At 40.2% G+C, this 15,603-nt stretch overlaps 2 protein-coding genes across 3 annotated transcripts in view; both read right to left on the bottom strand.

The window, feature by feature from the left end:
- LOC115041569 (solute carrier organic anion transporter family member 3A1-like) overlaps positions 1-1,472 on the bottom strand; it is a 52,611-nt gene extending 51,139 nt beyond the window's left edge. For both annotated transcript variants that reach the window (XM_029499117.1, XM_029499118.1), the window contains exon 1: positions 1,364-1,472. The gene's annotated coding sequence lies outside the window, so the exon portion shown is untranslated. The remainder of the gene's footprint in view (positions 1-1,363) is intronic.
- A 4,904-nt stretch (positions 1,473-6,376) lies between these two features.
- On the bottom strand, positions 6,377-9,674 carry LOC115041209 (putative gonadotropin-releasing hormone II receptor). Its single transcript, XM_029498538.1, has 3 exons — positions 9,120-9,674; positions 7,034-7,238; positions 6,377-6,873 (listed from the first exon to the last, which is right to left on the bottom strand). Exons 1-3 carry the CDS (start codon positions 9,666-9,668, stop codon positions 6,377-6,379), a joined length of 1,251 nt encoding a protein of 416 aa, XP_029354398.1. The 5' UTR covers positions 9,669-9,674.
- Between the last annotated feature and the right edge of the window lie 5,929 nt (positions 9,675-15,603).

The following is a 15,603-nucleotide window of genomic DNA, read 5'->3' as shown; positions in this document are numbered from 1 at the left end:
TAAACACTAATAAGCAAAGTTCCAGGTGCAATCACTGACAACCATAACCATAACCATAACCATAACAGGTAACTAGAGCCTCATCTGCCTAAATATCCTCAAGGAACACACACAAAAACACACACATTACAAAAGCTAGTGATTAGTCCTATCTTGCTACCTGTTTTATTTAAAATCCACAACAAAACCATCCACTCCACTTTTTACACAATAATATGGACTTTGCATTTTGAAATAGGAAGTATTCCAGCCAGTCGATCATAAAACTACAAAGCATCTGAACAATGAAACCTTTTTCAAGTAACTCTCAAGGTGTGTGCTTTAAGTCTTGGTCTTATCATCAACAATAAGAGGATATTTGGATAGTTGGTTGCTGTGAAGCATTATTCTTATTATAAATACCTTAAGATGCTACTTTCATGTGTGGTGCTGCCAAATGAGACGGTTCATTGTGAAATTATTACTCTTTAGTTCGGTTTCAATATAATAGCTTCATTGGCCTTGGTTATTTTGAATCAAATGGAAAGTTGTGATTTGTTCTGCTGGAACATGGTTTGTACAGTTATTTTACTCCAGTTATTCAAATAAGAAGGCAGAAGAAGAATTTGAATGCGCCTTAATCCAGCAGCCAAAAGAAGTATCTAGCAACATACTAAACATCTAAACATATCTGTGTTGTTTCTGGCAACATTATAGATGTCTGTCAAGAGGGTCCAATATAATTTCCCCTCACTTCTTAAAAAAAAAAAAACCCAAAAAAACTGTTAAACCAGCATTAATCTATATTTAAAAAAATAATAATAATGTGATGTTATGTGCAAGGCACTGCATATGGTTGTGAATCCACACAAGATGTCACTAATTATCTTGTGTAACTACTGCTTTGACAGTATCAGCACCGCAATCAGCAGTCAGGCAGACCTGCACCACAGAACCACACCGGAAGGCTAACCCAGGCTAACATAATGCAGCATTTAGTAGCAACTCAAAAACAGCTGGAAGCAGAATTGTCCGATAAACAACAGCTATTTTTTTCCAGTTAGTTTTGAGTAGCACTTCCAGATTATTTTCCCCAAAATATAAAGCGGCTAATAAATAAAAAAAAAAACTTTATTAATGTCGTGGTAATTAAACAAGCCCAAACATTTCTGTTTTTCTGCTATGTATGGGGTGACGAGTGTCTGTGCCTTACAACAAGCAGATTAAAAAAAAAGGCGTATTTGGCAGACTGATGAAAGCACCAGTAATATTTTACAGTCTGTTTAGCATAAAGCTACAGTCAGCACTATGATCTGAAGCAGGGTCGCCTACCCGCAGCATTAAAAGAGACATTTAGGCGCACTTCCCACCAAATAAAACCTACCTGGAGCCGCAAAACCTGCAAAAAGCCGCATAAACAGTTGCACTTGAGCTTTGTATGTTGATATAAGAACGGTAGTTTGTTGTATTATGAAATAAAAGAAACTTTACTCTCTCTCTTTTTTTTTTTTTTTTTTGCATCCTTGGTTAGCTCACCGGGGGGCAGATCAAAATAAGTCACCAGCCTGTCGGCAACAGGTGACGCAAACAAAATGCGACGCATATTTTGATCGACAAAATAATATTCAACGTTTTCTACAAGTGTTACAAGATCACCCTAAATCGCCAGAATCATAACTATTACATCGGGGGGATTATTAAACTGACTAAAATGTATTTGTATGCAACCATTATTTTTCACGTTATTTTCTCAAAGCTCCAGGGAGCCACGGCAGAGGGACGAAAGAGCTGCGGGTTGCCGACCTCTGATAATGAAGCTGGGATAACATGAGTGGACTAAGTTTAGCTGCAGGTGGTTTCAAGAAATAAAAAGAAAGAAAAAAATCTGGGTGACTAACGCTCCGATGGGCACAGCCCAAGGTGTGCTTTGTGAGGGCGACTCATTCTGCTGGTGGAGCACAATTTTAAGAGAATCCTCAGTTACACAAACATTCACACACATATTTAAGGATGTACAAACTGGCCAGCCCAGGAGCTCTCACCTCTTTGAGATGTGGAGGAAAAAATGCCTGCATTGCGCTGTAATGTTCCAGCCCTAAGCAATGCATTGCCTAGGGCTGGAATCATTATACACGTTTTGAGCCAAGACTTCTGTGAAAAAAATTTTTTATTCCACTAACTGGAATGAGAAAATCTATGATTTCCAATATAAATTTTATGACAACATTAAGCTGTTAGCTACAATCAAACTTTGATTTGACTAAACAAATGTGAATTCTCCATGTTTGCTTTGTTGCAGAACTTCATGTGCATTTGTGTTTCTGATGCTGCTGCCATATTTGAAAAGGCCATACGCACATTAAATGTCATTTTGATTGAACAAGACCAGTTTTTAGTGATTGTAGCTTCATGCATATGGAAAATTAAGGCTGATCTCAGCTAATCTGCCTGTAATGACTTAAAGTTATCTATGCACTTAACCTGCACCAACATATGAAGAAAAGTGCATTAGCTTTAGTAGTGCTTTAAATACAGCAATAATACCTACCCAACAAATCTGGATGAAAGGTTGAAAATTACCATAAAGTAACCTTTAAAAAGCAGAAAGGCTTGGGTCGAAGAAGAGATTTTCTCCTTGTAGGAGCAAGGTAGTGCTTAAACAGTTAATTTTCGATAAATCACTCCCCTGAATTTAAACCTCCTGAAAGCAATTCAGGGTGATGTTTTATACACAAAATGGACTAACAGGACCATGTAAGAGTTACTTGCAAGATCACAGTAATATCTCATCACAGATCTGGAGAGAAAGTAGGCATTGCTTTGCTTATTTGCTGCAAACCATGGACTCAAACTATTTCACAATGTTCCTTCCAGACTTCAATTGCATAAAAAATAAATGCTGCCCACTGTGATACACTGGACTGTTGACGTTTAATGCTTTTAACAACACCTGCATGCTGTAGTTTTAGTACAGCAAGAGCAACTGCACTGTAAACTAACTTTGATGGACAAGTTGAACCAATGTGGCAGAACACAGCCTCCAGCCCAATTACTATCTTATGACAAACTAACCCTAACCCAAATTCAGCAAGGCTTATGACAACTCAACTACTGCAGGCAAACGAATACAGTCTTGCTGATGCATTTGCTTGACTTGGGTGACAGAGAGAAAAGTGAGGGAGTGAGCAATTGTGATTTCACCAGTCAGAAAGACTTCAGATGACTGGAAGAGCTTTAAAATGGAATGGATTTTAATGAGGAATAAGGTAGTGACTGCATCTTCATGCAGGCAGTGCTGTGAATATGTTGTACATTTTCAGCGTGGTTTCATTTTGAACTGCACATTGAATTGGCGGCTACAATATGGCAAACACAAACATATAAGCCTGCAGGCTTCAGCAGCTGTCTCCTAGCAAGCTGCAGGTATAAACGTATCCTTTGTGAGCAGTACGACTGCAATAAATGTTGAAGGGATGCTTCTGTGATGATGCCCTCATTGGACAGTGCACTCCCCACTCGCTTGAGGAGATGTAATGGGAGTGGACAGGCCGGTGAGGGATCAGTGAACAGTTAAAGGCTGGGTGTTCTCCAGCCTCAAAGAGATGAGATAATAATGTGGGCAAGGTCCAAGACTTTGTAAGCAATAACTTTTCCGACTGCAGCAGTTAAAAGTCAGCCAACACACACTATCTTTCAGTCTTAATGGAAGATAGGATTAGATTGAAAACTGTTCCAGGATCAGTGATATGGATCTTGGCAGGTGACCAACCAGATTAGACCAACAGTCTAATGTATGGTATAGGTGACTATACTTAGGTATATTTTTTATTTCCTTTGTTAAGTGTCAGTAAGACCAGTGGTGTGGTCTGACCTAGCTTTAATCCTGATGGCAAAATCAGAGCTTGTTTCCTGAGTTTACAGTTCCCTGAAAGACCACCAACAGGACACCTTTTCACAGAAGTGAAACGTAAGATTACATTCATTGATGGCACAAAGTTGACAAAACATACTAGCTCTGTAGCAGAACTTTATGTTCAGTTGCCATCAAATGTTTATGGTAGATAGTGGACATAAAAGCACGCACCATCTGTCACACTAAATTGTGTGAGAGTGTGTGCAGCCAAAAAAGTACCCCCCATGCAAGCCCCAAAGGTCCTCACTGTCACTAAGTCCTCTTGGGGCTTTAAGACAACACTAGACCTGTTGCCATCCCTGCTGTGAATAAGGCACATCACAGTTGAGTATTATATGTCAGATTGTGGATTAAGTTAAATGGGAAATGGGAGCTGGATCACTTAAAGCTAAAATAAGCATGAATTGGAACAGTGACAGACAGTTAGCTAGAGCCAGTTAGACTTGTCAAGCTACCTGTCACTCAGCTTCCAATGTTCTGAGATCGCTTTTGATTTTCCATCACTGGTCACAGCACCCCTGCTATCCCAGGATTTATCCATTTACTCCACCAGTAGTTCACAGCCTCAGTCCATTCACTCTCTGGCAGGTCTTCTCTTGGTCCACATGCAAGGTTTTCCAGCATGCTTTACCTGTCTGACCTCTTGCTGAAAGACCCTGCCAGTCTCTGACCTCCCTGCATAGTCCGTTTCCAGGTGAACTCACTGGCTTCCTGTGCCTGACCACAAGTTGTGCCTTTGAGTCTCTGGTTTCCGTCCCCCGTGGCTGCGTGATACTTTTCAGCACCAACACTTCAGCTTTGCTCCTCAATCCCTCGCCTGGCTTCTGCCTACCTCCTGCTTGTCCCTTGTCAGCTCTGCTGCTTCATCAGCCTGCTCTTCTGGATCTAGCCTCCTCGCCACGTCAGCGTCATCACCTGTAAGCCCCATTCTGTCATCTCTGCCATCTCTGCCCACCAGTAGACTGAATGATTTTGGTCCGAGGAGCCAAAGACTTGGTGTTGGCTCTGAGCCTGAACAAAGAACTGTACCTGTGTCCTTACCTTACCTGCTCAAGTACCTATTTTGCCAGAGTACAAATAAACACCATTACCGAGCATTGCTTTGTGCCTATGTGCTGCAGTTAGGGCTAACATACACCTGTTACGTCATTACATTTCTTACAGTGATCCATTTCTTTCTTTGCAAATATTAAGAGACTTCTGTGATATGAGAAAATGGGGAAGTCTGAGGTAACCACAGTAAATCCAGATATCATTTAACATATTTACATGTATACATATATATTTACATCTAAGCATTTAACATGGTATCCAAGCCTTATAAGTACTTATGCTCATTTAGCCTTTTTGCTATGGTACTAAAATCTAGGATTTCTCCTCCATACTGCACCTTTGACATGTGCATGTAGCGAGGTGAAAGTCCAGGCAGAGTGCAGAAAGACACTTTTTGCTGCACATTTAAGACAGGCAGCTCGAAATCCTGAGAGTAATTTCAGAGATTTGGCACTGCCTCTGTAATGAGAAGGTTTGTATTAGTCTGGTCTGTTTGATTCTTTGCCGTCAAGTTTACTGACTCTTGCTGTTGAAATTAACTGGTTATTCATCCTTGTGGCCTTTAATGAACAGACTTGATCTCAGCACTTTAGGCGCCATGATTTACTCGATCTCAAAACGCATAACAAACCACTAACATTACTAAGAAATCTCAGCTTCTGCTTAATACATATTTGTTTAATAGACCGTAGTGCCCTCTGGCAGCTAATATATATATATTTTTATTGAAATCGCATCACACTAATTGGTGTAGGCGACTCACATATTGAGATGAGCTGAGGGGAACAAGCCTTGTAGTAATTTATGCGTTTCTATAAAAGACATCACACACACCATAGCGGCACTCCATTTATCTCCTGAGAGGATGGAATGGGTGATCGACAGTATAAGCAAAGCAATTAGTTGTTTCTGTAACCTTGTAAAGTTGTAACCTCAAAAGCCAATCTGAAACCTCCTGACAGACCTGGAGGCAGAAGCTCCAGTGACTGTAAACAGAAGCACTGTTTACAGTCACTCTTATCAATCACTTATATTTTTCCTTTAGACATTATTTTTGTGGCTCATGGTGAATGTGCATCGTATATAGCTGTGTAGCTGGTGTCTAAAAATGGGAGACAGTTACACAATATACAAACCATTACATGGCCACTAACCATGTTTTACTACAGTACTATATGTTCATAATGCAGTTACATAACCCTGAAGAAAGAGTGATACCCTTGAGCAGTTCACACAAAGATACATCTGGAAACAAAGACATTACTCTGAACAGTGATGGTCATTCTATATTTCTACTGATTCTACACATGCATTTAACATTGCTGTGAAATAAATAGATCATGTAAACCAAAAACGCTGAAAAAAGGTGAAAAGCTTCTTTCAGTAACGAGGATAATGTCTCCGATTTTTTTTCTTCATCATGTTGTGCTCTCAGCATTCAGTGCTGGGTTGTTCTCCTTCTCCTTGACTGAACACAGTCAGGCAGCTGTCATCAGTGGATTTTGGCTCAGTGTGTTCACAGTTGCTGTCATTTCCACCAGTGGTAATTCCTCTTTTAGAGGGCAAAGCAGTAGTAGCACATTTCAAAGAGTCCATGATCACTGTGTTTGATTCCTTGTCCGGCAACATTGCGGCTTTGCGTTTGTGCCCCTGCTGTCCTTTACAGAAGCGTATGGTGAACAACCCGTAGATAATGGGGTCCAGGCAGGCGTTGAAAAGACCAAATATGAAAAGGATATGGGTGAGGGAATGAGAGACTTTTCCCTCCAAGTCATCTGGGAAGAACCAGTACCACAAACCCAACAGGTAGTACGGAGTCCAGCAGACTATGAAGCATATCACTATAATTATACTCATTTTCAGAGTCCTCATTCGCGCTTTGGGGATGTTGTTCTTTGAGCAACGTAGATGTGGCTCATTGTTGGACACTGTAATAAAGAACAAGAGTAAGGTATTAATGGATAGCTTGGGTGCAAACTTGGAAAGTATTGTAGTAGGTCTCCCATCTTTCGTTTTAAAGAATTGCTTTCTCTGTTCTACTGGTCTGTGTTTTCCACAAATAAATACCAGCCTCTGGTGAGAACTTACAGCTCCTTTTTGTCATGTGCTTGGAGATCTGGATGAAGATCCGAGTGTAACAGATAATCATTATGACCAGAGGCAGTAGGTAGAGGCAGCAAAAGGTAAACATGTTGTAGGTAGTCTCCAGCCAGTGAGCGACAAAGCTCCCCCTCGTGGTGCACTGAGTGAAGTTGGCTGGATACGTGATGGTGACATTATGGAAAATGAATATCTGTGGATTGAGAAAGTAAATATCATTCCAATAGCTTTACATCAGTTGCAACCACCAGCTAATACTTCCACTGTCTTGTCAGTTTGTCAGAGGTACGATGCAAAGATGTTAGTGTACATATGACATTTTTCCTGGCTGGTCCTGGATGCTGTTGACTCTGGGGAAATGTCCGTAGCTCTCACACCACAGTATGTGGCTAGACTGCATGTGGGCCATGGCTGAAATTGATGATGAAGTTTAACAGCTTCTGTGGAACAAACCTCGTTGTCTCATATGCCATGTCATTTCATTTCAGCCATTTTCAACCTTTGCTGTATTTACATTTCTCTTTCTCTCTGTGCTTGCACATACAGTGGTCAGCAGAATTATTATTTTGTCCTCTATACATTGTACGGCTTATATCTGGGATCCACATAGGTTTTCAACTACTTTTTCCTCAAAAAAGGAGTGGGAACTTGATCTAGCTCAACATCAGAAGGCAACAGGTTTGTTTGTTTATTATTTATTCTTGTGTGGTCATGAAGCAGCAGGTAAATTGCTTCCTCATTAGTTTTCCTTTTCACTTGCATTCTATGTAATCTATCGAATGATCATCAGAGGTGTCCAATGGTTGTAAAAACAGTATGCACAGTATCAGCTCAGTAAAAGTTTCCCTAATGAGTTGATGGTCTTAGTCTCTAGTTTCAAGTCTTTTTCAATACTTCATATTTTTCCATTTTTCCATATTTTTCCATTTAGAGGAAATCAGACCGTAAAGACGGGGGGAATTAGGGGGCATGGCTGCTGTGTGATTGACAGACTACCATTCAATCAGCAAAAAGTACAGAGCAGATGCAGCTGCACTCTTTCTTCTAAATATAGTTTCTTCTGGTTTAAAAAAAAAAAAAAAAAAAAAAACAAGGTGAATGACAGCCAAACTGCAAATGGTGCTTCATAAACCAATAAATGATCATTCTGCTAAATATTCTAATTTGGTTAACTTTCTCCCTCTCACTCTCTCAGGTCAGTGTGTCTTATGTATTCATCTGCAACTCAAGGTTCATTGCTTTCAGTCTTATTAAATTCAGTTCTGTTTTAGGCTTAGTTAGCTGTTTTTTTATGTTTCAATAATATCCATATTTATGATTTAAATATGGATATTGGCAGTTTTTTTCTTTATGAATCAGTTCACAGCAGTCATAATTGTGCATTATAATTCCTGCATGAATTTTTTTTTTATCAATTCATTGATTGCCTACACATTTTTCCATTTATAATAGCGTCTCCACTAATATCCAAATGTTAGATTCATAATCACTGGTACTGAACATTTAAATGCATTAAATGTTTCTTAGCCCTTTGAACAAACATCACATTTTGTTTGGTGTTTGTTGTGCCACATCTGCTCACATAACATGATCACACTGTTACGTGTTATGCAGCCAAATATCTTAATGGTTGCAGTGAAACCTCTGTAGTGGCAGGATTAGATATTCCCCTCCATCTGTTATTCAGTAACCGAGCCACTAATTCCCAACACAGAGACTGTGTGGGACCCCTAAATCATGCAGCAGGTTTACCAGCATTAAAGCCTCATTTTGCACATTTTATGTAAATGCATAAAGTGTGCGACAAGAATGAAAAGAAACAGGCAGGAAATGTTTGAAAAAAATCTAAAATTCAATTATAATTTCCCCCTAGAATGTATATTTGTGAGACTCGGATAATATATGTAGATCTATTTATCCATTTCAAGAATAAAGAGTTATACTGTAAAGAGCATGAAGGAGAGGTTTCTGTTGTAGAGAGATTCTATAATCCAGCCCTTCGTCACTTTAACTAAACCTAAACCAAACAATCTGTAATTGGCTGTCTTGTCAGACCAGTGTCACCTTTCCTTACCTGAGGGACTGAGAACAAGGTGCTCATAGTCCACGCAACCATCAGCATGACCCTATTCCTTTTCCGCGCCATGCTAATGGCCAGAGGGTTGAGGATAGCTGACTGTCTGTCAAGACTAATCACCACTGTGACAAAGGCACAGGAGTACATGGCCTGGAGTTTGAGGAACATCAGAAATCTGCAGGCCAGGTCGCCGGCCAGCCATTGCACTGTGATGTTCCACACAGCGTCCACAGGCATCACTATGAAGGTGACCAAGAGATCAGCCACAGTCAAGTTGATTATCAGTACTCTGACGTGGGACTTGCGCTTGTGGCCATTGGCGGCCCACAGCACAGTCAAATTGCAGAGAGTGGAAATGCCACATAAGATGAAGGTAATGATCACTCTGACTTTGGCTGCAGTCGAAAAGGTGGGCAGCTGCGGCACACTGTCCGATGATGTCCAGTTAGAGCGGAGAGCCAGCCAATCACAGCTGGCATTGAGGTCAAACCTGGCCCTCTGCTGATGTATGATGACTGAAGGATCACAACAGGAGGAGGCGTTCATTTTCTAACCCTCATTAAGGAGCCAGCATGTTGTTCAGCTGGCTACACGGACACTGGTGGTGAAAACGAGAGATAAGAAAACACAAATGAGTCTTATGTGTACAGTTGTTTTAGAAGCTTTATCAGTATGGATTTCCATAAAACAACTAGTTGAGGGAGCAGTCTGCTGGGTGGGCTTACAAACTGCTGAATTTACCACAGCATAAACAACAACACCTGACAAACTGACAACAAGCAGCTTAATGATCACATCCTCTTATATGACATTTTAATATGTTTATTACTGTTATAATTTGTTCCTGAAATGTGCTTTGTATTTTCTTTTCCTTTACTGTTGTGGTGTATTAGTGAGTCTTTTGTATTGACTCTTGTCTTGTGGCATGTTCTTTGCTGCACATTTGTCCCTATACAAGTTAACATTAAATAAATAAAAGATGAGTGTGTTAAAATGTTTTCAGAAATTGCACTCACGTCTCCTCTCTGTAGGAGGCATTGGCCTGGTAGAAAATATTTACTACTTGCTTTATTTTTTTTATTTATTTATCTAGCTAAAGAATGGATAAAAATTGCAATAAAGACTTTGAAACGCACTTCTACATGTATATCAATTGTTGAAATTAAGCAGCAGTTTAGATCTATGTCACTAACATGAGTTATATTTTTAGACTCGAAACATCCCGCAGTACTATTTCCGTTTTTCTGTGTGGACAACAAAATGCATGTCATAAAATAGCAGCGAGATATTTCCCACAGCAGACTCACATGAATGCTCATATGTCCGTGAGGTGTGTTTCTCGGATCCGCTGCGCCTTCATCTCCCGGAGGTCTGAGCAGCTCTGTGGGTGCAGTCTGCGGGCCATCGGCACGGCGGTCCTCCTCAGAAACGGAGATCAGTGAGGGAGACGGCTCCTCTCACGCAGCTCGGAACCTCCACCTCCCTGTGCGCGTCACCCGCTCGGAGGGCGTGGCTGCGAGCATCAGATCGCCTCATGAGATTTTCTCTTAGCATATCCTAAAGAGATTAAGGAAATATACTGGAATTGTTTTCTTATAGACAGTAAACGGCTCTCACAAACAGCAGAAGGTGTGACTGTTCAGGTAATGTAGCCTTGTGGGTTTTTTTTTTTTAACTCTGAACTACAAAGTGGTTTTATGTAGGTGTTGTGATACCAGCATGATATTCCACGTCCCTGTATAATGTATTCAAGGTCAGTCTCCTATTAAAATTCAGTGTTCTTGTGTGGAGATCACCTCCATTTCAGACTTATACCTGTATTTCTATATGCAAATACTGGAAATAATCTTCAGAGAGGATGGTTCTCCTCCATCTGCGGTGAGATTTAACAAGTGTTGTCCTTTTTTCTTCCTCATCTTACTGCACAGGTTGATTTATTACCTACATACAGATACGCAAGTAAAAAACCCTTTGGAGATATATGTTTAAACCACTCTGTAATTGTGGCTTTGTAAACAATTTATTTATTCTAAAAAGGTTAATAACTAAATCTAATCTATTCACACTTCCCACCAGTTCCATAACTACATTTCTAAGTATCATTGTATTTTATGCACATCTCGAAGAACATCATTCAAAGCGCCTATAATCAGTATTTGAACAATTAAAGGTTCGTCACATGAGCATCTAAAGCATCAACACTTTGTTTTTACTATGCAGTTTTCAACTTTACGGCTCCTCCACCCTAAACCTGCTCAACACCAGACAGAAGACAGACTTATTTGGTAGTGGTGTGCCAAAAAAACAGATTCATATAAGAATTGCTCATATACTACAGTTCAGAATTGATTTAAAATGCCCCAAATAAGTAAATAAAACAAATCTCCGTTTTGGATGCAGGACGTTCTGACGTCACCACGGAGCCGGTTCTGGAACATACACATGCGCAGTAAGCACCAAAACAAGGAGGAAACTACAATAATGGAGGAAGGAGAGATTCAGCCGGTCCTGTCCTCGTTGAAGACAAAGATTTGGACTCATTTTGGTTTTTACCTAGAGCCCTATAAAATCCACTTTTCCCATTTTAATTTTTCCCAGTTTTTCGATGGAGGGGTCTCATCTAGTCTAGTCTCCGGAGGGGTCGGTTCTAGTCTGGGGGGGCAATCTCTTGAGGGGAGGTCTGGTCTGGATCTAGCCTCTACTCTCTGCAGGGGTCTGGTCTCTGGAGGGGTGCCGTCACCGGTCTAGGAGCTTAGTGGAGGGGCGGCAGCAGCCCAGTCCATTACTCGTCACCAATTAGCCATTTAATTTGTTCAGGTGTCCCCACTGGGAATTGAACCGCGCCCGATACGCTCAAGTCACCACATTCGTTCATTTATTTATTCATGGGAAAGGGGGCGTGTATTATTAGTGACCCCCCCCTCGAGCATTTTCCCGACAGATACGTTCCTTTTTATTCCGGGGAAAAACAGAAAAAACAAACAAATAAACAAAAAAACAAAAACAAACAAAAAAAAAAAAACCAAAAAAACAAAAAAAGCCAGTTCCATTTTTTTCGTGTTTATAATTAATTCCGTTTTTTCATGATCGCAGATTTTATAGGTCCTTATTTACACTGACATGAGCTTTACAGTGTGCGAGGTTTGCAAAATGAGGAATACATGTTTAACTGCACTATTTTTTACGTAAGCAGCATCTGATATTGCTTTTGAGCCACAATTCCATCTGAGCATGGATAAATGTTTCAAATAAATGTGAAAAAGACACTTTAATGTCTCCATTCGTCATTCTGTCTTGCAGACTGGAGGACCCTTTGCACACCTTTTGAATTGAATTGCAGCCCCAAAAATCTGAATTGAATCGTGAGATTGTAAAAGATTCCCATCGCTATTATTTAGTGACCAACATATGAGTTTGCACAGCAAAAGAGCCAGATACTATTGAGTTTGTTAAGACCAAAAATGGAGCTAAAAGAGATGAAGACTGGTTTTACATTCATCTGATTTATTTTTCCTCTCAACCTATTAGACAAAAGGGATGGAAGACTGACAGAGCGGCTTTTAAGATGAAATGACATTGTGGAAGAGGTTATGACCTGAATTTGAAGTAACTGGTCATGACATAAATGTTAATCAGTTCATTCACTTAAGTGATAATGATAACCAGTTTTTCTTTTCAAAGCTTGCAAAGACATGGGATGCAGACCAGTCCCTTTCACTGCCGTGTTTGTCCATTTTCTCCTGAGAAATTCAAATGAGAGACTAACTCTAAAGGGGCTGTCTTTCATGTAGCTGGGATCAATTAAGTGATACAATTATGGGAAACTAGGCTCTCAATAAATTTTATAAATTACAGTATATTTCAATTGCTGGTCGTATTTTAATATTGGACAGTGTATAGCGTAGAAGAGAAAACCTTTTTTTTTAACCTGTCACCTGCAGGTGCTCCTCTCTTCACTCTTGGATTACCATCTGTGCAGAGGCTGATTGGTGCTGGCTTTTGGTCTGTGCAGATGTTGATCTCTGGGCTCTTGTCCAAACAGGCTACGACCTTCCAAGCCCTACAGACATCTGACCAGTTTTCAGGTTAATCCACAGTAATTGTGCTGCTTGTATTGGGGCTAAGTGTTATTATCATTCATTGCTTCCCTGCGATCCAGCGTGGGTTCTGACAGACCACCAGCAGTACCCGTTTTACTTTTTACTATCCTCGACACACAACACCTCCAAACCATTGCAACCTTGTAGAACAGACGACAGCCACCAACTCTCACAACAGACTGTAATAGTTGTCGGGTTGGTCTCATGCATTTCTGCAAAGACACACACAGGCATTGTTTCATAGTATTTCTTTGACTGATAGTAATACTATCAGATACGATACGCACTGATGCATCAACAAAAAGAAAGAAAAAAAAAGAAAATTATAATGAATATTAATGGAAAATTCACTGGGTTCAGTCTTTTTAAAACTAACTGGCTTTTAAAATGTTTTATGAGAAATGAAAACTTCACAATGTCCTCAACATGATCCATATACTGTGTATAGATGGGTGACAAATTAAAGAAAAAGGTAGTGGGTCCCCCATGCTGGGGGACAGCAGGACAGCTTTGGTGCTGCTTGTCATTGATGCAGCTTGAAGTCTGGAGGGATGAAAACCGTTTTGTTGTTTGGCGTTTTGACGATGCTTAGTCTAACGTAGTATTTCCCAGAGGTGTTCAGTTGGGTTGAGATCTGGCAGCTGTGATGGATATAGCACATGGTTCCTCATCATTTTCACACACACTCATACTAACGACGGCTTGCCTGTTTGGATTTGAGCATTGTCATTATTATTCCTAAGCTCATTCTCTAGATCTTACCTTTAGCTTGTCATAGTTAGTAACCTAATCCAGTATTTTGATTTGCCCTTGAACTTAAAAGAAATTATTAATACTTAACGATAAAGCCTGTTCCAACATGTACACTGGAGCCAGATGAGATTTAACAGGCTAAAGCCACTGACAAAGAAGTCAGCTGATGACCAAAGTACTGTACTCAGTATCAGACCCACAGGGTCAAGGTGTGTTCGGCTACAATGGTAATGCTTTTAAGCCTCTGGTATCTGAGTATCAAGCTCTAACAGCACATATGTTCTCACCTATAGACACCCACAGTTGAATTTAGTACATTTCATTTTATTCTGTTTTATTCGGACACTAATGTGCCAAATCCATTAAATATTAATGAGGCATAACCATTCCTATTACTGAGTGAAATGAAAAAGCATGCAGGAAATAAAATAGCTTAGCTAGTGAGTGTTAACTGTATATTTTTAAATGTTTGGTAAAATCTTAAGTGCTTTAAGACACATTTACTTTCATTGGTATTAGCTGGTGGCTCCACAATATCGGATATTACCTGAACTTTTTTACCAAAGGAGTGTGAGAGGTGACAGTTTACCTGTAAATGAACATGTGGACAATGTTACATTCAGCTGCGGAGCAGAATCAGTCCTGACTGTTTGCTGAGGTGGCATGAACTGATACTAAAGGCTTACTCAGCATGAACAGAAAAAACTGCTGTGTAATCACAAAAGATGAATGGTCAGGACCGGACAAGGTGTCTTTGCCCATAACAGATTCATTTTTTTGTGGCTGTGAAGACGACTGCATGTCCACCTCCCAATCCCATGTTCTGATCTGTCTATGTCATTTTGTCTTTAGTTTATATACAGTACATTTGAAAATCTTCTAGCCCACTACATTCACCTCGGAGCACACTCTCCCCTCCTGTCTGAGTGGCAGGTGAAGTTCCAATAGGTGAGGCTCAAACACATGACTTTAATTGGGCTGTGCACTTGGACTAATGTGTTTCTGAAAATGGCAAGGCAAACAAATACATCAGCTGCAATCTACTAATTGCACTATAATCTGAGATAAATCCAGTTTGCACCATTATGGGGTTCATAAGATTTTGAGGTTTTTATTGAAATAGGAATGTGGTTGAATTGTTTGCTTCCTCTTGAAAGGGGACTCTATTTTGTTCAGACTTAACTGACATATACAACCAATAAATGGACAGCTTGATGTATGCGTGTGTAAAATGTCAGCATGCAAATGAGGAAACACAAACACGCCTCTCTGTAACTACACATCCTAACTCTACTGAGTTATGTTTTCTTCTATGGCGCTGTAAATGGGGAACAGTAGACTGGACAGGTGAACTGAAGGTCTACCTGCTGGCAGTCTAAGATGCAAGTACTTTCTGAGGGGCAGTGAAGTGTAAAGAGATTAGCAAAACATAGCCTCTTTGCAATTGACTGCGTGCTAAAAATATCTAGAGTGGTTCTCCTTCAAAATGGGTCACCAATGATTTTTCTTTCCCTAATACATGGCGAAAGGGTTGTGCTTGGCTGTCTATCGTTCAGGCTTACCTATGTAATGTGAGGCCTCCTAACAGAATCAGAGCACATCGATTCAGCCCGAGGACCACATAAGGC

This window comes from Echeneis naucrates, chromosome 3 (genome assembly GCF_900963305.1).
Source record: "Echeneis naucrates chromosome 3, fEcheNa1.1, whole genome shotgun sequence".
In the NCBI taxonomy this organism is placed as follows: Eukaryota; Metazoa; Chordata; class Actinopteri; order Carangiformes; family Echeneidae; genus Echeneis; species Echeneis naucrates.
This window is presented reverse-complemented; position numbering and strand designations above follow the sequence as displayed.